General features: G+C 48.3%; 1 protein-coding gene across 1 annotated transcript; it reads left to right on the top strand.

Annotated features, from left to right (window-relative positions):
- The first annotated feature begins 5,028 nt into the window (after positions 1-5,028).
- On the top strand, positions 5,029-24,815 carry LOC148650088 (low-density lipoprotein receptor-like). The gene is made up of 18 exons (XM_088603529.1): positions 5,029-5,302; positions 12,789-12,911; positions 13,207-13,329; positions 14,464-14,847; positions 15,416-15,538; positions 15,807-15,929; positions 16,049-16,168; positions 16,517-16,642; positions 16,861-17,032; positions 17,136-17,363; positions 17,866-17,984; positions 18,097-18,236; positions 18,414-18,555; positions 18,857-19,009; positions 19,316-19,471; positions 19,714-19,791; positions 20,052-20,215; positions 20,356-24,815. Exons 1-18 carry the CDS (start codon positions 5,221-5,223, stop codon positions 20,389-20,391), a joined length of 2,592 nt encoding a protein of 863 aa, XP_088459655.1. The 5' UTR covers positions 5,029-5,220; the 3' UTR covers positions 20,392-24,815.
- The last annotated feature ends 230 nt before the right edge of the window (positions 24,816-25,045 follow it).

The following is a 25,045-nucleotide window of genomic DNA, read 5'->3' as shown; positions in this document are numbered from 1 at the left end:
TGACTGTACTCCTACACCACTACGCACACATGTAAGCCTAAATTGTACTGTCCCCTCGATAGCCCAGTAAAACTGTACCGGTCGTGATATTTAATATTTATTAATTAACCATACTATTTTTAACCATACTATTTTTGTACTGTTCCAAGAATTACGTTGCACTGTTTTTGTCCTGTTATATTTTCTCTGTTTGCGGAACTTTGCACAGTTTTGATTACTTGATTACATGTTATTTATGTTATGTTATTACATGTTACTGTTATTGCTATTGTGTTACTGTCTATTGTCTTATCTTCTGTCCTATTTATATACTGCACCTGAGTGACTAATGAGAAACACTTTTCATTATACTATGCACCTGTGTAAGTTTAATGACAATAAAGTTGAATTGAATTGAAGGTGAAAGACAAAGGACACTTCATCCCTTCCTCTCTCCCACACTGGCAATAATGAGTTTCTTAGAGAGGAAATAAGCAGTCTGTCCTGGATACAGGCCCTCTGCCTTCTCTTTTTTACTTTTCACACCTGCTGCTGGTCCTGGGTACGAATCTCATCTGGGCCATCATGTGCGCAGCCTGTACTATCCCAGTACTGGCCCGACCCAGCCTTGCAGAACTCCTGAGGTTTGATGGGATGAGCCTGCATCACACCCTGGTCACACATCTGATAAAGAAGAAGAAGAGACGAAGACGGATGCTGCAGAGTGTGTTGTGCGTCTCACCCAACAACCACAAAGGAGCCCCCTCCATCTGGACCTGGCCCGGGGTGCAGTAGTGAATTAGCACAGTGCAAGGTTGTCCTGTCGTGTTGCAAAACAATGCGTAACACAAACGCAATACTGTTTGATGCCATGTTAACATCACTTTAAATCCAAACTTATTTCATATAGTTATACCATAAATGCAAACGTATTATTTCCTGGAACCCTGAGAGGCGAAGTGAAATTCAGAGGAAAGCATCCATGCAGTAGCTCAGTGCTGTGCTTGTGATGTGATGTGTAGAGGCAGGGCCCGGTGGCAGGACAGTCTCGCCCACGTGAAGCCGGTGTAAGAGACGATGTTGTGAGCAGGCTCTTGGTCCTGTGCCTGCCCCTGCAGGGGGCGGCGGAGAGCCACACTGGAGCGAAGACTTCAGTCCAGTCATCGAGGGGTCAGGGAGTGGAAGTGGGCGCGGCAGGCCATTCACAGACCTCTGAGTCTCACTCTAAAGCATCATAAAACCCCCCACTGTGAGAAGCACGTAACCCTCCTGCAGACTTTCGGGATATTTCCTGCTCTAAGCTGTTTTAACAGACAATCGTGTTCCGAGTGGGGAATTAGAGGAAAAGCACATGATCCCTTTAACCATTGACACCCCTCACTACTGCTATCCCCTGACGTCCGTACTAAGTTTCAGCAAATGTGTGTTCCTCCTCTCTTCCCCCTTCACGGGACTTCTGAGAGCCACAACTCCCACCCATGACCAGGACGTCAGCGATCTACTCAAACCTGAAACCTGATCGGGCAGTGAGAAGTGCTGTCTCATGCAGCCTTCACAGCTCCGGATCACTGCTGCACCCTGGGCTGCTTCGTGCTGCTCTGAAGGAAGAGCTTATCTGAACCAGCGGCCTCGATCATCAGTAAAACAGGCCTCTTTTCTTTGCTTATCCTCAAGGCCGTGATAAGACATGACCTTCAAGCGCAGGGACAATCCAGAGCCTTCATTCAGGACAAGACCCCGGACGGCACCCAGCGCTGTCGACTCGTGGTCTTTAGAAGTCTAAGCCAAAAATACACACAGGCACATGTGAGCAATAGCCTAGGGGAGTCAGTCTTCTGGAAATACTGGTCATAAGATGTTCTTTGGACACAAAAAAATAACCCCCTGTTGCACATCACAGACAAATACCAGCTGTGGTTTCAGGCTGTGTAAATTTCATGACGCATAAAATGCAAGAATGTGGCATTTTTTTAGTTGATTCAAGATCACCTGTAGCAGAAGCACTGCAGTTTTTCACCTGGGTGGACGTATAGTTAGCCTGGTAGCAAATCACATCAGGGAGAGTGTGAATTTTCCTCACCCCAGCTCCAGTTGTTATTCGTGTTGCTGTAGGTCCTCCAGGTGCACCTAGTGTCTTTAGCCTGGAATTCACCTAACCTTAACCCAGATTCCCGATTCTCTGCCAGGATGGAAACATGACTTTCAAAACACAGAGGTCTGAGACATTTCAGGTGTTTTTAATCTTGAAGATAAACCAACAGCATGTACTGTAGCGGATATTTCCTGGACGTTTTCCTATTTGAGTTGAGTGCGTGGAGACAGGGGTGGGTTCATTCAGTGTCAGGGCAGATATTTCTCCCTTGCAAGAGCCTGCAGCTGGGAATCACCTGAAACGTGCTCCAGCCACTGTGGAACCAGAGCCACTTTATTTATTTCTGTTGCAAATCCTAGATGGAAAGAATCCTTCAGCTGCGCCAGGAAGCTCGGGGAGGGGGGGGCTGTGGAATGTGGATCCAGTTTCCAGGGAGCATCCTGTCTCCCTGCGCCGATGACGGAGGAGAGGAGGGGGCAGGGCCGAGCCGTGGTGTGATGTTGTGTGGAGAAGGTGGGGAGTTGTGAGTCAGGGCTCCTCCTCAAGATGTCAACAGGAAACAGGAAGAGCCCTGTGTGGCGCATGTGTACGCTTTGTTCTTCCCAGCAGCCTGTGTGAACGAGCAAGCGAACAATCTCCGGAGTCACGCCTCTTTTGCAAAGTGACCCACCAACATTTAGACATTCCTGAAATAACTCTGCGCTCCCCTGAGCCGGTTCACCGCACACAAAAGACAAAGGATCGATACTATGCTGGCATAGTATCTCTGGGTGAGCTGGCCTGAAACAGGTGCAGACTCAATCAGGCTTTTTTAAGGGGGTGAGAGGGTCAGGCAGGGTGAGTACAGGCTGAGCCCATCCATTGCAGTGAAAAGCCTTCTTCCTCAGTATGCCTGCACTCTCACCTTGGTAAGGAGCCCTGCTGCTGTGAGAGGTTGCTCACACTTCCCTGTGGTTTTACGTTTAGGTTTTGGAAACTCATTATAAATGTGGAAGGTGTGCTGGTGAGGTGGTTAGCACTGCTGCCTCGCAGCACTAGACTGTGGGATTAAATACTGGGGTATTGTCTGTGTGGGGTTTGTATGTCCTCTCCTTCTGGGAATCCTCCAGGTGCCCTGGCTTCCTCCCACAGTCCAAAGACACATTAGTAGGTTAATTGGCTTCAGGGAAAATTGGTAAGCGGAGCCGTTGAAGTATTTTCAGTAGCACTGTGGAAGAGTGGTTTCGGCTCTGGATTCAAAGCTGGAAGGCCGAGCAGGCCTTTATAAATCCAAGTCATTTTGGATAAAAGTGCCAGCCAAATGCATTAAGAAAAATTTGCAGCGCCACCCTAGATTTGTATCATATTGACAAGCTAACCAAGAGAGAGAAGATGATTTAGCCATGGTTTTATGTTTTCTTCAGGACTGGCCTCAACCTGCACGTTTATTTGTAGTGTAAACTTTACATCCAGGAAGTGTTGATTACACAACTGGCTACTCTTACTGTATTGCTATTCTTGGGTAAATGGGACTCGTGTCCACTGACGTCTGCATCGAGAGGCTGCAAACGAGGAAGGAAATTCACAAATTTCTCAGAAGCCTTTCTGGGGGGAACTGCGTGCCAGTGACATACACCAGAGCTGGAGTAACTCCTCCTCCGAAGAGCCCCCATGGTGATGATATCAGGCCTGCAGGGGCCTGAAGCGGCTCAGGCCCGACGCTCTGAGGTAAACGTGCAGGCCTTGCCCTCTCCTGGTCTCCATGGCGATGCTGGCCCAGCCTTGTAGGGATCCAGATAAGGCCTGTGCAGTCCTCTCTCAAGAACCGGATGGTCAAGGGCAGGAGTGAGGTCCCTCCACATTGACGCGAGTGGAGTTTTAAAAAGTTGTGGGCGTTTTAAAGGGGAAAAGAGTGATAGAAAGAGAGAACATTCTCCAAAGAAAGCTTTTGAACAGTTTCAGAACCTCAATCCCTTTGCTCCCCAAAGGAACAACCTTTATTCTTCTTTGTAAAAAACTACTCATTTTGTGACATTTGTATCTGAATTTCTACCTCCTAAATGGAATTTTAAACATCTGCAGTTTTCCCATTGATTTTTTTTAGCTAACCATGACCTGTCCCATCATTCTCCTCACTGGTTATAAACAAATGGTTCCAATTAGAACTGATCAATGTGAAAGAGTAGAGCATATCATTGAGCTATAGGGAACTTTTCCCTGAAATTAGTGGCAAAGTAGTGTATTGTGGTATTCCTAATGACAAGTAGTCATTTAATTGATTAAGTAATTTCTTCTCCACTTTATCTGAAGCGTGGTTTTTGTGTACCAGTAGGTGGCGCTTCTCTCTCTACCGGACTTTCCACACTAACGCTCCTGTATGGTGACTCAAGACACCACAAATGACATCTTTTGAATAAGATATTATATCCGGTTTTGGTATGTTTATTATAATAGTTATTAAATACGTTTATCATTATATTAGAATGTAATGTTTGGTAGTGTTAAATTGGAATTTGTTGAGGTGAGAATTCAGAATCATGGAGAATTATTCCATAAAAAATGCAATTAGTGTTAGTTTTTTCCAGGTGAGGGCTATGTTTAGTGTATTTTACAGTGCGAGCTAAGTTCCTTTTATCGAGTTCGACCTCAAATCCCCCAAGTGTTCAAAGCGCGCTTCTATTGCAACCGGCTGTAGCGGAATTGGGAAGCGCCCGAGCTTATCAGACCGGAAAAAAACAACACACTTTCTCCACCTCCCTCAACCCCTTTTCTCGCTGACACCTCTCCTTCCACCCCTGTGAACTCTTTCCCTCTCTCCATCCGGACTCGGAAGAGTTAACCCGGCCATGTGTTGTAATATGGTGCGCTCTCAAGGCCCCGCCCCCCTCTGATTGTAGAGTTTCTGCCTCACATCACACCACCACGGTGGCCCGCCCCCTCTCGTGACGTCAGGTGGTCGTTCAATTTGACCGGGGCTGCTGAGCCCAAATTGACTCATTATCTTCGGCACCGCTCTGCACAGTCTCTCCCAGAGCTGGGAAGGGTCCTGTATCTGTTGTTATTGTAATTATTATTATCTGTAAATAAATATTACATATACAGATTAACGCCAACGCACAAGCTATCGCGCATCCAAAAATCCAAGCGGGGAATCGCAGATCAGATCAGAAATGTTCGCTAGCCGGCAGCAGCGCACGTTACCTGCACTCGCCCTTCTGCTGGTGGTCCTGAACCACGTCGTCACTCCGACACGTAAGTTGCTTTTCTCTTGCTTTTCAGTCTCATTTGACGACCTCCTTGTTCAGGGTTCCGTGAAGTGTCGGATATAGTGACTGGGGTGGTGGTCCTGTGCTGTAACGAGTTATGTCCCTGCCCGCAGCTCGCACGATAAAAAAAAAGGATATGCTACAAGATGTGCTTGGTGCAGTTTATTATAATGGCCCGCGGTGAAGGGGACGTTGCGGTGTGTATATCGTGCTGGAGCTGGTGGGGTTGAGGAAGCTCTAGTCAGTGGGTAAAGAAAAGCTTTCACGCACTTCATTTAGGATTTTCGCCTCGCCGGGTTACTTCCGAAGCTGAGCGCTTGTTTGTTCGTGATGTGAGCTGAAAAGAGCTGTCAATGACTAGTTGTAAAACCGGCGAAAGCCTCAAACTCGCGTACCTCGTATGCTGCTAAAGCTCCTGGACATCCGAGTTTGCCACTCCCGTTATCTGCCGCAGGTGCAGGCCGATGTATGTCGTGATACCTACAGTAGATGTTTGTGTGTATATATATAGTACAATATGTGTATATTGTTATAACAAAGGCCAGGCGAGTCGTCAAAAGCCACTTTAGTACAGCAGGGCTCTAGGTTTTAAAGTGATCATTCACTAAACCGAACCCGTTGTTCTGGAAGACGATGCAAACCCTAGTCGCTCAGTTAAAGAAATAAAGTTTGCCCTGTTCTAAAATGACAATTTACCGTGATCTTTAACATGTTATGGGGCTTTTAGTGACGGAATCGGTTTGCCACGGATTTTATTGTCCGCCTTTGTGGATATGTCCACAAGGGTGGAGGCTGGCGGTGTCGAGATGCGGCATTTGGACATTTATTTTAAACCAAAATCCAAAATCTTAACATACAACAATATCCTGGCGATCTGAGCGAGAAGCATTCAGAAAATAAAACCCAGAGCACTCATCAAAGTCTAATTTGGCTGCCCGGCCATTTCAAATACAGTATTTTTTTTAACTTCGCCGGCGAAATCCTGTATAGTGCGTTTCCTTTACAAATCTGTATGAATGGACGCGCCTTCGACGTTCTGATTGGCTGATCCGAAAACACGAGATCCATCACCCAATCAGCACGCCGCTCGGCCCGAGGGACGCGCTAGTGTTCGAGTAATTTTAGCGAAAAGCCCCGCAAGTTTTCGTTTTAAAATCTTGGTCGGAAGCCTGAAATAAAAACTATCGACAAACAAATCATGAAATAGTGACTTTAAATAAAAAACCAAGCATAGCGAAACACCCGGGGCTTTTATATTTAGCATAGTTACTTTATCTTTTCAAAGGTTTGTATATGGGGGGGATATTCCCGTACTCTGCAGAATGTGAAATTCCTATACCGCGTTGTAGTTTCGTAAATGAACGTAACTGCGGTTCTAAAATAACACGGTTTCGGCTGCAAATCTCTCTTTAAAAAACAACCAATATACATTGCTGCTCATGATACAAAATAAGGATTAATATTATAGTGTAACTCGGGGGACCGTTTTAAGTCATGGGAAAAGTTAAGGGGAGGGTGTAACCCGGGGAAATATCGCTTCTTGCAGAGATGTTTCTGTTACTTAAATCTTCTGTGTCTGAGTGGACCGTACGCACCGCTGTCGTGATTTTTTAAAAACAGTTTATCTTCAATCAAGCCTCCGATGTAAAAATGGATTTATTAGTGCAGTCCCGTCATTTTGTTCAGTGACGTTTTATTATCCATCAATACAGCCCCTGCGCTTCCAGTGGAACATAATTCATGTTTAGAACCGGTATAGTATTTCTCAACATGGGTGGAGCCCAGCTTTGTTGTCCAGCAGCGGTCCGAGTGCAGCTTTTATGGTAGCGAGAGCTCAGATCCTACACCTATCCCAGGAAGTGGGAAAGCGACTACAGTCTCTACAGGAACAAGTAACAGGTTAATTCCATGCTGGAAAAAAAAGAAAAAAGAGAACACAACGTTTCGGCCGTGGACAATTGGAGGAAATATAGATTTCCTGCTCTTTGTTGTGGTGATGATGTACAGGGGGAGCCGCAGGGTTTTTTCCCCCATGCAGAAAGCAAGCAGACCTTTGGGAAGATATCTGCCTTTTCCCCCGGCTTTGCATGCCCTCCTGTAAGTTATACGTTGGGTACAGGTCCACGAAATATGCAGGCAGAGAAACCTGTACATCTGCATACTCTCCCCTCTCCTGGCACTGGTAAAGACGTAGTTTGTGGTGGGGCGTGGCGCTTGGCTCAGAAAGCGAAATGGCTTTTCCTCGGCTGTGTTTTGTACACAGTCAATTACATTTCATAATCAAAGATGAAAGAATGCGGTTCCTCTTCATGTCTGGGGTGGGGTGGGGGTGGGGGGTCACCCCTTCTCCATGGGCTAAACTGTGACGTTATCCCATCACCATCGTGTGCCTGAGGGCTGACACCTTCTGATATCGATTGTGCCAAAGCTGCTGATTGTGAAAGAGCACGGATTGCACGGGCTCCTGTGGTTCGCAGGCATCAGCCCAGACCATGCCCGATCTTCGGCGCCCTGAGGAGACCGAGATCTGGGATGTCATCCCTGGGATTATTAAGCTGCAGATTCGGAACTGTTCGCTGCGCCTGCGTTTTAAATGGCTTCACAGTGCAATCGCAGTTTGCTGGTGCAGGAGGCACCTTGAGGAAGAGGGTCAGTTCCACCACTGGGTTTTCTTCAGAAAGCGCTCTGCTGTTTGTTCGCTGGGCTTTGTCCCCTGTGCCACCTCAAACACTAGAAGCTGCGCCCTCGCAAAATTGGACGCCAGTTTGGTGACAAAAAGAACAAACTATGAACCTTTTTTTATTTGCTTATGCAGAGTTTTTTTTTGCCCAACATTGAACTCTGGTTCTTGCTGGGGGCCGGCGGGGATTCAAGAAAGATTCTGCTCGAAAAGGTTTTTTTGTGAAGTGCCTGGGCCGAGACCATGCTCCTCTTGGTTCCAAGAACATGCTTTGCATCATGGGAGAATCCCAGCTGGGTTGCATCAGACAGCAGGGTGATCTTGGGAATGCACTTAAAAAAAAAAGTCTGAAATCTATTGGGGATTGTCAAGTTTCTCTAGAACCATCTAACAGCATCCGGGAGGTTGTTTTCATAACTGGGCATGGCTTGTATAAACTGATAGGTACAGTCCAGGCTAACAAGATTAACCGCCTTTCATAACACGAACTGTATCCTCTTTGTGGGCAGAGGTTATAAATTAAAAGCAATTTACGTTATATGGCTTCAGCTCTGACAGAGAACATACGTGTTTTAGGGTTAAATATTAACCACGGGTTTATAAAATACAGGTCGTGCACCTCTCGGCCAGTATTTCTTCCCTCCCCTGAACTTGACATACAAGCCCTGGGGGACAGTAGTCAGTGTTGCGGTAAAAACGCAGTGCTGTATTCGAGAAAGAAGGGGTTGATTGCTGTGGGGCCTTGTAGGTCTGGTTCATCAGGGCCTTCGTGTATAGTTCTGTAGGATTTAAAAAATGGGTCAAAGAGGTAAAAATGTTGGTCTCTCGCTCAGTTACAGTTACTCAGAAGTTTCCCCTCCTTCCCCATGTTGGTGTTTTCCAAGGGGTGCAGGTCTGTAGCTGACTCACTCTGGTTGTTACCTGGCTTTTGTTTCTCGACTTATTCTAGATCTGGTGTCTAAAATTAAATTGGGGAAAAAAAACCTCAAAGAAAATACCAAAGAAACAGAAACCTGGGGAAATTGTTTTGCCACTGGTGTGTCACTTTTTTTCCATCAACAGGTTTCATGCTAATTCAAAAGGTTTTGTGTTTTTTTTTTTTGCTGCTGGTACTTCACTGCGTAATCGCACCCGGGTTCTGTGTTGAGTTATTTTGATAGCACTTGATCATGAAATGTGATTTTCTTCAGTACTGCTTTTCTGTCATCGCACTGCGGACCTGTCTTTTGTAGTTTTTATTTTTTGAAAAACGCTGAAGACAGGAAGCCGTCATCTTACGGGTTATGAAATGGCAAAGTTAGTGAATAAAAAAAAGTTAGGTTTGAAGGTGAGAGTAAATGTTGGCAACTATATTGCTGATGGGAAAAAGACCTTCCAATACATAGAGGGTTGATCCATTCCAAGTTTTAGCCTGGTGAGAAAATTGTCCTGGCATAACTGGACCTAAAAATGGCATGTATTTGTGTTTCTGCTTTAGTGAATACCGTCTTTTTAGTAGCATGCAGCTCCTACACAAGAAAATACCCAGCCGCCTGCCAGAGAATATCATTTACCTGTATCTCTTACGATCATCACATCTGCCTTTTCCTGAGAGAGAGAGGTTGTTGGCAGGGAAAATCCCCTGTCCGGCACTTCTGGGCAAACTCTTCCTGCCTCCCTGCCATCGCCTTGTCCGTTTCTCTCCCTTCCCGGCTCGCGAAGACGGAGGAGAAGGCGTGGCTCTCTTTTGAGAAAAATCCCGGCCACTGGCTCTTGATGTTGGGAGCTGGCATGTAAGCTCAGCTTTGCAGCAAACGACAGACGCAAATCAAAGTTCAATTAGCCGTCGGGTTAAATGAGAAAACGTGGGGGAAATGGGGGGGGGGGGGGCTTTTGATTCTAAAGGGTGTTTCAAGCTTGATCATCTTCTTCTAACAGTTGTTCCATCAACACAGCTTTTATATTCTCACCCTGTTTAGTTTTAAGCAGATTCAAGCAGCCTCTTCTGTTTTTTTATGAAACCGAAGCGGTTAGGCACTCTGAAGGCAGTGCAGTGCTGAGTCCGGGCCTCTGACTCTGAAGTCAGCTGTGTGTGCTTGTAAGCTGAGACAGGGCTGCTGCTGTCTTTAACATGGCACACGGCTCATTGTAAACCTCCCGGAGCTGTGAGTGAGCGGGGTGAGCTCTCTGCTTCCAGGACTTGAAGGCAATTTGGACGATATGCGTGGGCAGAGGCTGGGAAGAATGGGGGGGGGGAACCCCAGCCCCCATCCGATCGCGGGCCTCCTTGCCCAGCTGTGAGAGGGGAGCCTGCGGTTGACTCCTGGCTCAGCCCTGGGCGGGTGGTTGGCCGAGATCTGAGATCGGCATGCCTGAAATCCAAGGAGAGGGGGGATTGTGGGGCGTTCCTTGTATGGGAAAGGCATTTCGGCGCCGCCTCCTGATGAGGGGGGAAGACGGATTTAAAACCCTGGAGTGGAAAGACTGGCCTGGCCAGTCCTTAAAGATGACTCAGCTTAGGAGAATTCCCACTGCTTTCAGTGAACGTGGATAGAGCTGACTAATTAGTCCTTGCCACCGCAAGCAAATTGTCACCTTGCGTTGACCTTGTTCTTCACTTTGTAAAAGAAGTTCCTCTTGGGACCCCTGCCAATCCTGGCCAAAGAGGGGATATCCCCCATCCCCGGTCCTGGGGAGCCCCAATCCAGCCTGTCGTATGGGACACCTGGATTCTGCTTTAAACCTGTTAGTGACTGATGAATGGAGCAAGCAGTGTGTACACCTAAGAGAACCCAGGTCCTTTCAGGGCTTTTGGTCCTAAATTATCTCTAGATTTGTCAGGTGATCATCTGCTTAACTGATCAAAGTGAAATTGTTTCAAGTCCTTTGAACGTGACAATTTAATGGTGACCCACAAAACCTACTGGAGTGGGGCTGTTCAGACCCAGGTTTGGAAACCTCTGGAGTAGACGGAGAAGACCTGCTACAGTGACCTCTTGAATAAAGATCAGACTCTGATTGCGCTGCGGGAACAATTGATTTTCTAGACCATAAAAAATGTTAAAGATGAGTGGAGGCCATTTGGTCCATCTGGCTAATTGTTTTTACACTTTCTTTACACCAGCAAAAAGTCAGTGCCGTTTCAAGTGATTAAATATTTATAATGCCAGCTCAGAGAGTCAGTCTCAAGATTTGGCTTGAATTCTGTGAGTCAGCACTTTTTTAAAAAGCACTGTGGTTATAATTAGTGCAGTTCTTTACCTTCATTACTGTAACTGTATCTGTGTTGCTGTTGTATTGTAGCTGCCCTTAGTTTCCGTTGCTACGCTCCAATATACGTTTTACGCACCAGGCGGTTGTTAGTGTGGTCACGCCCACGTCCTGTTTTGTCTATCTGACATCCATATTTTATGAGTTGAGTTGACCCTCCACCCAATCGGCAGCCAGTGGTGTGATTATGAGAGCCCGCCCCTTCCCTCCTGAGTGCCTGGAGAAGGCGTGCCACACTGCAGGTGCACCCACTGAGGAGAGATCTGTGCAGAGCTCAGCTCTTCTGAAAATATTTAAATTCTTCCCCGGTTAGGACCGTTTCTGGGGTTTTCCCCTCTCCGCCTAAGTGTTACACATTTCTGCGTGTTGTGCGTTTGCACAAGGCTGTTACTGTGGTTTTGTAGCATTTTGAGTATCTGCACTCTACTTTGATGTGTGTTGCCTACCGTGTGAACAGGCTAGGCTCTTAAAGACTCGAATCACCTCGGTATTGGCTTAATTACACCAATTCACTAAATTCTCCCAGATATTCATGTGCTGGTGATTTTTAAAGAGACCTGGGAATTCTGATCCGAACTCCTGAACTAGAGGCAGAATTGGATTTTCCTTTTTTACTGTGTTAAGCGGTGATGAAAGATCAGTATAAAGCAGTGTGATCCTGTTAAAGACATGACAAGGCATACTGAGGTAGAGAACAGCCGGATTTGGCCAGTGTGGAAACATGTTCGATGCCTTTAATTGACCAATCAGACAGTCTGTTTTCGTTTTAAGCAGTGCATTTTCTGTGAGCTCACAGAATCTGGCTAGGAATGAGTTCCATAGGAATCCTGCGAGACTCGTCAAATTTTAGATTGAAATAGCAGGTAGTAGTTTTTCACGTGACCCTTGCTCCTCTGTAGTGTTTAATATGGGGGGCCAGAGAGGGTGAATAAGATGGTGCTGGGGTGTGAGCAGCTCTTTTTGGGGTCTGGTTGGGAAGAGGATTCAGACATTATTTCCTCCTCACCCAAACAGTTTAGACACGGGTTTGCTTTTGGAACTTTGACCCGGCTGAAACCTGTCTGAGCCAACCGGTGAGTCCGAGCCAGATCCAGGTGGGAGCAGCTGCTTCAGCAAGTATCAGACAGCCATATCGACTGGGGCAGGAACCTGTCCTGACCTACTGTCCGGCTCTGGCCACTGCCCTGTATGACAATCCGGAAATCGGTTGATGCGTATCGGAGAATATTCCATGGTATCTTGCACCATCTTGCCTGCGCCAGGTCCTGTACAGTGATCTGAGGAGGGGTTGTGCTCTTTGCAGAAAGTTTTGTTCTAACCGCTACAATGTGAAAAACCGGTCAACTGCTCCCTCAGCAATTACTGTCCGTGATGAAGTGTCACTTTTGGGCAATCGTGAGGAGGTGCCCTCTTTTTGGGGGGGGGGGGCAAGGGAATCGCAAAACCCAAAACTGCCCCCCCAGAAGGGGGTTCGTGTTGAGGGGATGGGCTGTGCTCCTCTGACCGAATCCCGCCCCTCACTCTCTCTCTCTCTCCTCGGCAGTCTCGGCCACCTGCTCGGCGGGGCTGTTCCAGTGCGCCAATGAGAAGTGCATCACCACGCGGTGGGTGTGCGACGGCACCGATGACTGCGGGGACGGCAGCGACGAGGTCACCTCCGTCTGCAGTGAGTCTCGGCCTCGCCGCGCCGCGCTTTCCCGTGTGCGGCCTCCGTGTTCCCGCTAAGGGGACCTCACTGCAACTCGGCCTATTTTTCACGCTAAAGAGCCTTACTACCCAATAGGAAACGAGTAGGGGCTCCATGTTGGAACGGTATTGTGGTCCTTGTCCTTACCGGGACCGAGTGACATAGATGTATTGGAGAGCAGCTGAAAGAAAGGCAGAGACTATGAGCCGCACAACCCACCTTGCCCTGAAAAAATCAGCCCTGACTCCTGTTCTCTTGCGCCCCTGTGTTTTAGTGGCCAAGACCTGCAAGCCCAGCGAGTTCAGCTGTGGTGGGCGGCTGAACCAGTGTGTGCCCAGTGGGTGGCGCTGCGACGGCAAAAAGGACTGCGAGAATGGTGCCGATGAAGAAAGCTGTGGTGAGTCCAACCTCTCTCTCTCGGCCCCAGATCCCCGGGGCTGTTTGTCCCAGCACGCCTGTTGTTCTTGCCTCGGTTTGACCAGGGCGATTGATTTTGACTTCTCCTCTCTTCGCCTCATTTGCAGTTTTTCACTTCAAACCGCCCGAGTGTCGATACTGCTTCTCTCCTGCTCCCGCCTCCTCTCCGCTCCCAGCTTTTGTTCTCCCATGCTTTATCTAATGCCCAGTTTTCCTCTCTCCCCCACACCTGAAGAAGGCTCCACACCCGAAACGTTGGGTTTCTTCAGCATGGAATAAACCTTTACCTGTTCCTTGGCAGCTCTTTCCTTTTCCCTCCCCTCAAATTCTTTTCTAGACAGTGAAATGCAGATTTGTTTACCCAAAGAAGCAGAATCCCTGCTCTGTCAGCCCGTGTCCAGTTTCTGAATCCCTTCTCCGCTCAGTGTCCCTTCAGCAGCCTCATTGAAAATGTGTGAATGCTTTTGGAATCCTTACATCAGCAGGGAAGAAAGCTATAACAAGAAAGTGGCTTCTCCAACAATGAATGATTGGATTGAATTAATAAAGGAAATATATATGATGGAAAAAATAACATTTTCACTAAAATTCCAAATGAAGAAATGTATCAAATATTGGTCTAGATGGGTTCAGTACATTAAACCTTTAAGGTCAGATTTTGTTGAGATACAAAGTAACTGAAATTTAAGAAGATACATTTATATAGTCTCCTCCCTTTTCATATTCATAAATGTTTATACATCTTCCTTCTTTTGAATGTATAGTTTTGTTAAAAAGTTATATAATTGTAAAAAACTAGGGGAACAAACAAGAATTTGTGCCTGTGATGTAAGGCTGAAAAATGGTTGTTCATATGTAAATTGGTTTTGTTTTGTTCTCTAAGATAAAAAAAAGAAAATGTGAATGCTGTATTGTATAGGAGAGCATCTAGAATTCCCCCTAACGCAGAAGATAACCGGCAGCCAGGCCCTTGCAAAGCCACTGTTGGTACTACCAGGAACTGTCGCGCGTTCAGTATCTCGGCACGAGGGTGATGTCTGCTTTCCCAGGCAGAGCTTCCCGATCCGTTGTTGCATCCCTGAACGCGCTTTTGTTTTTTTTCTCCCGCGGGCAGCCCCCAGGGAGTGCGCGGACGACGAGTTCCGCTGCCGCAACGGGAACTGCGTGTCGGTGAGCTTCGTGTGCGACGAGGAGGACGACTGCGAGGACGGCAGCGACGAGGCCTCCTGCCCGGCCCCCACCTGCGGCCCCGCCTCCTTCCAGTGCAACAACTCGGTGTGCGTCCCCCGCCTCTGGGCCTGCGACGGCGACGCCGACTGCGCGGACGGCTCCGACGAGGGGCCGGCGGCCTGCGGGGGCCAGGCGGGGCCGGCGCCCCCCCACGCCGCCCGCTGCTCCCCCCTGGAGTTCCAGTGTGGCGGCGGGCAGTGCATTCACAGCAGCTGGCGCTGCGACGGCAGCAACGACTGCCCGGACCACTCCGACGAGGACAACTGCAGTGAGTGGCGCCCGGTCCTAGTGCCCGCCGATTTCCCTGCTGCTTCTCCCTCGGCCGGGGCTGGGTTTAACTCGCAGTCCTGGTTTTTCTTCCAGCCTGTTTCCTAGTGTTACAATTGAATCCTTAATTGACTTAATCACATGGTCTTGACCCGTTTGGCTGTTTTCAGCTCTCAGACATATTGGAGGTCGCCTTTTGCCTATTGCATTTTGCAAAGAACGTACAATTCTAAACATTGAACTATATAAAAAAAAAACAATCGTTCCAATTGGGCTGCTTGTTAATTCAATTAAGGCTTCAATTAAGTCATTTAGCTCGGCAGGTCTGTGGGCCGGGATTGGTTACCGGGGTTCCCAAGATTGGTAACCCCTGCTTTGATTGACCCGACCGTTGTGTGACGTAGCAGGCAGGGCTGTGTACTGTAAATGGAGAACCGACTGGGATTACTCCAGTGAAATGCGCGGCTGTGAAGTGGGACATGTGTACACCTTGCGCATGCTTGAGTTCACAGTACCTCCCCCTTGCGATGCCGGACTCACCTCCTGTCATTTGTGCCGTCTGCTCTCAGTTAAGCCCACGTGCAGCCCGGACGAGTTTCAGTGCAGCGACGGCGCCTGCATCCACGGCAGCCGGCAGTGCGACAAGGAGTACGACTGCAAGGACCTGAGCGACGAGCTGGGCTGCTCCAACGGTAAGATCCCCCCCCGCTGTGCGCGGGAGTCGCCGGCCTTGAGCAGGCTTGTCCGTTGTCTCCTGTTGTCCCAGAGCGGCCTTGGCTAACTTGACGTCAAACGCCTGTCATGCATGTGGAGGCCCCTAGCCGACGAAGGGCAGGAAGGAACATGTCGTGCTTGAGAGGGTTAATGGCTGAACGCAGGCGTCAATGCGCAGCACAGGTGGAGGGAGATCAGCTGGTTTCTCAGCTTCTGTCTCACTCCGAACCCGTCCCTTTGCTACAGTGACCAAGTGCGAGGGCCCGTCCAAGTTCCGGTGCCGCAGCGGGGAGTGTATCGGCGTGGACAAGGTGTGCGACAGGCAGAGGGACTGCCGCGACTGGTCCGACGAGCCCGTCAAAGAGTGCGGTGAGTGGGGCTGCTCTGCTTTTCTGGGGGGATGGCAGCAGTATCACCGGTTACGTCTGGCCCCGCGTGTGGCGCCAGTCGGGAAGTCTCATTGGATCGTCCCCTTCCTCTCCTTGCAGACAACAACGAGTGCCTGATCAATAACGGAGGCTGCTCCCACACCTGTAATGACCTCAAGATCGGGTTCGAGTGTCTCTGCCCTGAAGGTTTCCACCTGGTGGACAAGAAACGCTGTGAAGGTGGGTGCTGGGGTGTAGTGCTCATTATTTTTTAATCTCACAGCAGATGTGAATGATGGAACATTTGTGGAATTTTTGGAGCAGCCGGGCTCGGCTGGAGGGGGTTCGTTAGTTGCAAAAGTCGGATTGCGCCTGGAATTTAGACTTTAGAATGTTCCCGTCTGCGTTTTTGGTGTACTCTTATCAGGATCACATAGAAAAAGTGATACTGGATGACCACAGGTTATGAATCCCTGCCAGTTCACAAAAATCCTTAACCCAAGGGTTTAGCAAATTTAACCTCAATTTGCTCTTGCTAAAAATGCAGTTTCCTGCACACGTGAATGACAGTTGTGCCTTGCCTTTTAGACATTGATGAGTGTGCCAACCCCGACACCTGCAGCCAGATCTGTGTCAACTTGGAGGGGAGCTACAAGTGCGAGTGTGAAGAGGGCTACCAGATCGATCCCGTCACCAAGTCCTGCAAAGCTATCGGTGAGTCTGTCGTGAGGAAGAGGAGGGGTGGGTGGGCTTGCCTCTGTCGAGCTGCAGGAATCCGTGTGGGCGCAAGGTCCCGTCCAGCGTTTTCATACGACGTGAAACCTCGGCAGAGGAGAGAGAGCAGGCCCTTCCGATAAGGAACCGTTTCTGATCACAGTGCTGCTTGTACAATATTGACACTAAAATCGGTGTGTGTGTGCTGTCCTGTGCAGGCACAGTGGCCTACCTCTTCTTCACCAACCGCCATGAGGTGAGGAAGATGACGCTGGACCGCAGCGAGTACACGCGCCTCATCCCCCGGCTGAAGAACGTGGTGGCGCTGGACATGGAAATCCCCTCCAACAAGATCTACTGGTCCGACCTTTCCCAGAAGAAGATCTACAGGTGGGTGCGATGTGCGATGTGGCCGTCGGGCCCGAGCCAGTTGTGCCCATGTCCTGTACGAGGCCGGACTGTGACCGCTGCCCTGTCTTCATCCCTACAACAGCACGCACATGGACAAGGCCGGCAACTCCTCCCACCACAGCACTGTGATCGAGAGCGGCATCGAGGCCCCCGAGGGCATCGCCGTGGACTGGATCCACGGCAACATCTACTGGACCGACTCCGTCTTCGGCACCATCTCCGTGGCGACCACTGACGGCCACCGCCGCAAGACGCTCATCAGCGAGAGGCTGGCCAGGCCCCGAGCCATTGTGGTGGACCCTGTGCACAAGTACGACTTACTCACACCTCCCACCCAATTAAACACAGTCCTGTGTGCTTGGCTCTTTGAGGGAGACAAATACACTTGTGGGTGTCTGTGTGTGCCCTGTGATGGACTGGCATCTCCATCCAGGGTGTACCCCGCCATGCACCAGTTGCTTGCTGGGATAGGCTCCGGCTCCGGCTCCCCTGTGACCCTGAATTGGATAACGGTTAGGAAGCGAATGGAAATAGGTCCCCGTCTCGCCAACACCTTTTAGCTTGATCCACTTAAACCAGTGCTTGTTTCACAGGTGGAAGGGCTCTCAAAGCAAAACGTGGTGATTTGTTTTTAGCTGTTTACTCTTAGGTCTTGTTTGCATTTGTTTCTTCTGTGTCAGTTTGTTGCAAGGGTAGTACTCCTGTGCCATCTCGTTAGCTCACGCCAGTAATGCCCCAGCTCAGGAAAAGCCGTGATGAGTGTAGAATCACGCCTGATGGTCGACCCTTTCTCTCCCTCCCTCCTGCTGCAGCTTCATGTACTGGACAGACTGGGGCACCCCTGCCAAGATCGAGAAGGGAGGCCTGAACGGAGTGGACCGCGTGCCCCTGGTGACGGAGAACATCGAGTGGCCCAATGGCATCACGCTAGGTAGTCATCGTCAGTCTGGGGACGTGACGCTTGCTGATGCTCAGATCAGATTTCCGCTACTCGCGATGCCAGTTTCTGTGACCCATGAGCCCCCCCTGTCTTTCCTCCACAGACCTGCTGAACCAGAGGCTGTACTGGGTGGACTCCAAGCTCCACTCCCTGTCCAGCATCGACGTTCGGGGAGGCAACCGGCGGGAGGTTATCATGGACGAGGAGAAGCTCGCTCACCCCTTCTCCCTCACCGTCTTCGAGGTGGGTGGCTTTTCCCCAAGAGTCGGGGGGTCGATACTCCACAGAGAAGCTGCTTCCCAAGAACACAGCCAGCGTTTCGGCAGATGTGAATAAAATCTGGAACGAGGAGGTGCAGCGGTCACTTTCCGCAGTCTTGATGTTTGCTAACCGTGGTTTTTGCATCTTTGCTGGTTGCAGGAGAAGGTGTTCTGGACTGATATCGAGAACAGCGCCATTCTGAGTGCCAATCGCCTGACAGGAGGAGACATTGTGGCCGTGGTGGAGAATGTGGCATTGCCTGAGGACATAGTCCTGTACCACAATCTGAAGCAGCCCACTGGTAAGAGGCCGCATATTGTTCAGATGCCATTTTGGCTGGACCGGAAGACAAAATTATTATTGCCCCTGGAAAACGCCAGGGTGGCAGAAAAGCCGACCTGGTCTGTTGTGGCGTTCAAAAGCCGCACAAAGTCTCTGGGGGCCACCAAATGAGAAGTGCCACTATCATTGTGCACTCTGTTGCAGTAGTGAGCTGCTACAGCAGTGGTATTTGCTTAAGTGTGTTAAACGGCAGTGGGGGAGGGGGGGCTGGTCGCCATGGAGACGACCCTCTCTGACCCTCTCTCGTTTGTTGCTCTCAGGTGAAAACTGGTGCGAGAGCGGCAGACTGCCCAACGGTGGCTGCGAGTACCTCTGTCTGCCGGCTCCCCAGATAAACAGACACTCCGCCAAATACACCTGCGCCTGCCCCGACCACCTGACCCTGGGCCCGGACATGAGGAAGTGTGTGCCAGGTCAGTGTCGCTCATACCCACAATTCCTTTCACCTTCGCTGTGCTGTGTGCTGGCTCGTCCTGTAACCTTCCTTGTGCAGAGTTGATTAATAAGAGGATTAGAGAAATGTGTGTCAGAAATATCAGTTTCAGTTACTCCATTGTTTCTGCTCATTACCAGTGTAGTCTGCTGCTATGTGTTGTCAGAGTTCAGGTGAAATATATGTAGATAACAGCAATAAATCAACCAGATAACCAGCTGGACAAGTATGGGGAAAATACATGCTGAAATCCTCCATCTGAAGTCTTCTCTCTCTTTTTGTATAGTCTCCTCTGAGCCCAAGACCAGCACTGTCAAGCCCCCAGCTACACCCACTGCCTCCCCAAGGACTCCCCCCGCCCGCCCAGACAACACGGCGCGCCCCACGGCACGGCCCACGGCACGCCCCACGGCGCAGGACGTGGTCACCCTCTCCCAGATAGGTATGCTATCAGAAAGCCCCCGTCCCCTCAGCTGTTTCGCATGAGGCCTGCAGAAATACGAGAAACGCGCACGCGTACGTGTTTCTGCACGGCCCTCAGCTCTCGCCGCAGCTCGTACCCATGAGGTCACGCGTGCAATTGCCCCGACTCTTTTCACATGACGACCCGGGGCAGAAGCCGGATTTGTGTCGGATGACGAGCCTCTGAGAGTTTTTTCTCTTTTTTTCCCCCCCCCTCTCCAGATGCACGAAACGGCGTTGCTGCCGAAGCCACCGAAGTCCATTCGTCCCCGACGGCCTTGTACATCGTTATACCGATCGGTACGTGCTCGTTCATGACTTCCGAAGGGGCAGATCTTTCAGGATCTGGTTCGTGTGAAGCCAGTAGACCAGTTTGGCTGCTGTGCTCTGAACGTTCTGTCCACGCTCAGGTGCAGATGCTTTGTGTCTGTTTTGCATGCAGATGGCATTGCAGTACATCCCATCTCCTCTGTGGGTTTGGGTGAAAAGCCTGGCTTGCGCTCAGATCTTTGCTTCCCGGTCTTCCTCTAACCCTCCATTTCCTGCTGCCTCCCCTGTAGTTATCCTGTGCCTGATGGCGTTCGGAGGTGTCCTCCTGTGGAGGAACTGGAGGCTGAAGAACACCAACAGCATCAATTTCGACAACCCGGTGTACCAGAAGACCACTGAGGACGAGGTCCACATATGCAGGAGCCAGAGCCAAGAGGGGTACTCCTATCCATCGGTGAGTAGGGACAATCCCCAGTGCCACCTCTGGGGCTTCATAAAGTGATCTTGCAGTCACGAGCTGCAGGAGTCCCGTTTTTTCTTTTCTCCCTAATTCCCTTTCCTTCTTTTTTTCTTTGTCGTTTGTCCACTGTTTAGCGGCAGATGGTCAGTCTGGAGGAGGACCTGGCATGATGACCGCTCGGGAAGAGAAGGCAATCGAAGAAGGAGGGAAGGGGGCCGGTGGGATACGGCTGTCTGCTGCTTTTGTTTTCTAACCTCTAATACCCCCCCCACCCTGGACTCTGGCTTTCGAACGCGACCTCACCGCTGTGCCCTTAAAAGACCAAAAAAAAGAATCTTTTTTTAAATGAAGAAAACGAAACAAGCGCGATGCCCTCTGCGTCTGCAGTTGAAACTCCGTCCACACGTGTGGCCCCTGTCTGTTTAATGGGCGGCACCGGCAGAGGAAAAAGGAAAACTGTTCTTCCTCTATCAGCTGTGTTGGAATTGGGTTTCTTCCTCATGATGGAGTCGGCCTGAGGACCTGCTGACCAGATTTTCTTTTGTCTTGAAGTGAAGATGCTCTCTGGATGGCAGGAGGGCGCCAGGGGACTGAGGCTTTCCTTCGTCCCCTGGGAAGAAGAGGCCGCGCCCTTCACCGCAAGAGAGAGCCTTGCGATAACAGCCTGTGTGGGTTAACGAGGACAATTTATGGTTTTCCGCCAAAATTCGACTGCGATACTTGACGATGCCCAGGGAATGGCTACCACTGAACTGAAGGGTTTTCTTTTCGTTTGTTTCTTGACCCTTTTCACTGATGTTTATAGAATTCCTGTCCGGGTTTGGTTCCGAGGCAATTTTATTGCTCTGCGTTTCTAAATGTCGATTGTACAGTTGCATGTCTTGCACTATTTTTGGCTTTTTCTGTTTGTCAGAGCCATTGTTATTTAATTTTTGCTTGCCTTAAAAGGAGAAATTACGAAGAGCCCAGGGGCTGCGTGCCATATTCAGAAAGACACTAAAGGTGGACCTGGTGCCAAACAAGACTTAAACACTCAAAGGGAAAATATCAGTGCAATTTGAAGCACTACAAACCGTTAAATGCTGAGAGAAATGGAAAATTGCTCATACTTTAACATCCTGACCACTTGACTTATGATAGCTGCACTATGGGGTCAGAGTTTGACCTGTCTATGTATATTGAGCAAGGATTCCCCTGTTTGTAGTTTTCCCTTGGAGCCTTTTCATTTGCCAGTTTTGCAATACTGGAACGATAATGTAGCCAGAGGAAGGTTTTCCTGTGGATGTTGAGCTTGTTTGTGCCTGTTTTCCCATAGAGCGACACTGAGCCCCAGCAGCTCAATGCGCACAATGTGAAGCTTTGCTCCCCCGAGTGTTTCTGTCCTGTGGCTGATTAGATCCTTGTGTTTAAATAGGCACCTAGATCTGTGGGTGTTGGTGTTTCTTTTGCGCTGTGTGGGCAGACCTCTGCCCATCAGCGTGAGGCCCCTCTTATTCTGTCGATGCCCATGAGGAGGGCCTCATTTTCCGCTTTATGTTGCTTTTTTATTTTCCTTTGCAACAGTAGCACTAGCTCTCGTTGGAGGCGAGGGAACTCATATACCAGTTTAACAGGCGCAAGCGCACGAGAGGTGATGTCCGAAAGAGAAAAGAGTTGTTCTTAAGGAACTCGGCCTGGACACTGTGATGAGACTAAATGAGCTGTCCTTCTCTGAAGTCATGTCTTCCTCTCAACCCCAATGTGAGGCAACCGCTGATCTGTCTTCTTCCAGAAACCCGTAGCCTCTCTTTCACACTAGCCTTAAGACATTAAATCCAAGGGTAACATATCACATGACCATGTTGGCCTTTGACCTCCATATCTCACAGGCCGCAGTGAAGCTTCAGTACAGCATCTTCTCAGGGTCACAGGTGGCCGCTGCCTTCTGTCCACACTTTCATCGCCTGTCGGTCTTTCAAAAATGGCTTGTTGTCCCCTCCTCCTGTGAAATAGGTTTAGATTTTTTTAAATTCTTTTAAGCAGGTTGAGAGAAGTAGGCACACCAAGCCAAAACAGGGGCGATTCACTTGTCCCAGAATTGCCGTTATCCTTCTAAAGTGCAGACTTTGCCACAACGCTATCCTGAAGAACCGTAGCCAGAGACTCAGCGTTTTTGACATGAAGGAATGGTTGTTTGAGGTGACTGGGATACTATCGTGAACCCCCCCCAACACACAAACTTATACAGCTTTGATTAAGTAATGTAAATATCTCAAGCACAACATTTCTTTTAAGCTGCTCCGTCCGCTGACCAGTCATGCCAAACAGCAGTGACCGAAGGACTTGAAACTTTTTTTTTAATACAACCAGACCTTGAGGAAAAGGATTCCAGCCACTACGTGGGAGGGGTTGAGCTGGTGAAATTGCAGTGCATTCTGGTTCTTGAAGTCACAGAGACATGAGTAGATGTAGAGTGGGACTGTCCAGCCCTGGTTCTGGGAAGCCTGTTGGTTTAACATTCATATATCAGACTTTAAATCCTGCTGTTTGTGGCTTAATTGGTCCAAATGAACAGTTTCTCTCAGCTCTTCAAGTGCTGGTGCTTTAAAGAGTCCTAGAAACACCAGGCCTTCTGGACCAAGATTGGACAGCCCTAAGGTAGGGTGTAGCAAATTTTAACTTTAGGTGAACAGTTGTTGTCTGAATTTAATTTAAAGGTAAGCCACGTTCAAGTGAGTGGGAAGTTATTTGTTTTATTTTCTAAAACAAAGTCCAAAAAATATTAACAAGAACTGACTGGCCTTATTTTCTTTTCGATAGTGTGAATATGTAAATATTTTGTAAAAACAAAATTCTTCTTGTAAATGTTTTTTTCCCCTTCTTTTGCACAGCCTTTCTTATACTTTGTGTTATGTATGTACATTTTGGAACTAGCAAGTTACTGTACATAAAATAACAAATTTATTTATTTAAATAAAATAAAAATTGCCTTCTTTTTCTTCAGCTTCCTATAATTGCCTTGTATGAGAGGAGTGGCGGACCGAAGCCTGTATTTAATTTATTTTATTATTCTTCATGTGCAGTCTTCTGTTCACTCTGGTAACTGTGTAACAGATGGGTATCTTTCTGTACAGGGGCTCACCACTGGGAACTAATGAACACTGGAGAAGTGATCTTTATAAGAATGGAAGTCGAGCTCCTGTTGTTTAGGGGTTTGGCCCAGTTCAGGTTTTGCCATCTGCCTGCTAGTCCTGATATTGGCCTGTTTTTGTTTAAAATGGTCTGTACAGGGCCTGCAGGCACCTCACATAAGCTGGATCAAACCGTTCAGCACTCTGTGCTTTTTGTTTCTGCTGCGGGTATAAAATTTAATTGCTAAATTCAGCGTGTGATCAATCAGCAATCGATTGATTTTTTTTATTATTAAAGTTGACGTTTTAAAGAAACGACACCTCAGTGCTGTTTTCACAGCAGGATTTGTGGTTTTTGTTGTCGACATGTCAGTTTTGTCACAGTCTCTTCAATCTGGTCTTGACACGGGCTGTGCTTCAACAGAATGGGAATATGGTGCTATTTTGTTGTGACATAATTTGCCTTAAAAAGTGGGTCAAGAAAAGCCATTAAGGATGTATGAAACAGCAGGTCTCGCCATACGTGACATTACCTCATGAACATGCGCTCTAAAGGCGTACTGTACATACTAAGTGCAATTTTCCATGTCATGTGTAGATGGGTGGTTGTTGGGCAGAAATGACTGGTCTGAAATGTTGGCTGGAAACAGATTGCCGCTTTTGATGCACTTGTTGCTGCATATTGTACAAAACTAAAGCTACAGCCTTAAGCGTTGAAAGCTCTGCGCCTCAGTCTTGACTTAGTCTCCCTGAGTACCAGCTCCAGTGATCTTTCCGTTCCAAGCCTGGTTAACAATCGGTACATCTGCTGTGCAAGAAATTTACATGAGAAGAGTTCAATGCAGGTGTGCGCTAAGCAAAGCAGCATACTGCTTGATTACAGGCAAACTGTAGTCAGTTTGGCTCCAAACATCCAGGTTAGACGAAATTTGAATTTTCTCTTTAAAAAGCACACTCGGAAAAGTGATTTTTAGATGTAAAAAGACCCGCTTTGTTGTAAGACTGTTTGAAAAGAAATAAATAAAAAGAAGGTTAATTTGTGCAAGGGACTGCATTAGATCGTGGATCAATTTCCAGTTTGGTAATTTTATAGCTATTATCACTGCATGAAGCATCACGCTGTGTGGTTCAATTGTGAAGATGACCACATTGAAGATGAAAGTGAAGTGCTGGCACAGAGCCCAGTACGTCACTGCTCCTTTCTAAACACTGTGACAGGCAAAACTCGGAGTACTGGGGTTTTTGGAGTGCAAACAAATGGAAGCAATTAAGAAACCTGGGGATTGTTTACAGCAAATGTAAATTTAAACTCATTTTTCTCCCTCAAACTTTTCTTATAAACGCAAGAACTATGTAATGTATTATTTATCACATTGTACAAAAGAGATTTCCATTGTAAATACAAATGATATGTTGTTCTTGTACATTACAAATTGCAAAACGAGATTGTTAAATTATTTTATTTCAATATAACAGAAGACTAAGCTTTGTGTATGACTCTCATTTGTGTGCGTGTCTTGTGTGGGTGTGTGTGGTGGAGAATGGGGAGCAATAAAATTGCTTTCATATTACTTCCTTTGGTGTGAACTCTACTGAAACAGCCTGAACTGTTACGATTTTTTTTGAGTGGGGAAATACACAGGTTAGCAGCAAGTTATAGTTGCACACAAACCTATCTTCATTGATATCTCCTCTACGTTTCATGGAGAAAAGT

This window comes from Lepisosteus platostomus, chromosome 13 (assembly GCF_059453375.1).
Source record: "Lepisosteus platostomus isolate fLepPlt1 chromosome 13, fLepPlt1.hap1, whole genome shotgun sequence".
NCBI lineage: Eukaryota > Metazoa > Chordata > Actinopteri > Semionotiformes > Lepisosteidae > Lepisosteus > Lepisosteus platostomus.
This window is presented reverse-complemented; position numbering and strand designations above follow the sequence as displayed.

Coding starts and splice junctions, on each gene's coding strand:
- LOC148650088 (XM_088603529.1), top strand. CDS start 5,221: ATGTTCGCTAGCCGGCAGCAGCGCACGTTACCTGCACTCGCCCTTCTG. Junction 13,330..14,463: donor TGCCGATGAAGAAAGCTGTG/GTGAGTCCAACC, acceptor TCCCGCGGGCAG/CCCCCAGGGAGTGCGCGGAC. Junction 17,364..17,865: donor GTGGTGGACCCTGTGCACAA/GTACGACTTACT, acceptor CTCCTGCTGCAG/CTTCATGTACTGGACAGACT.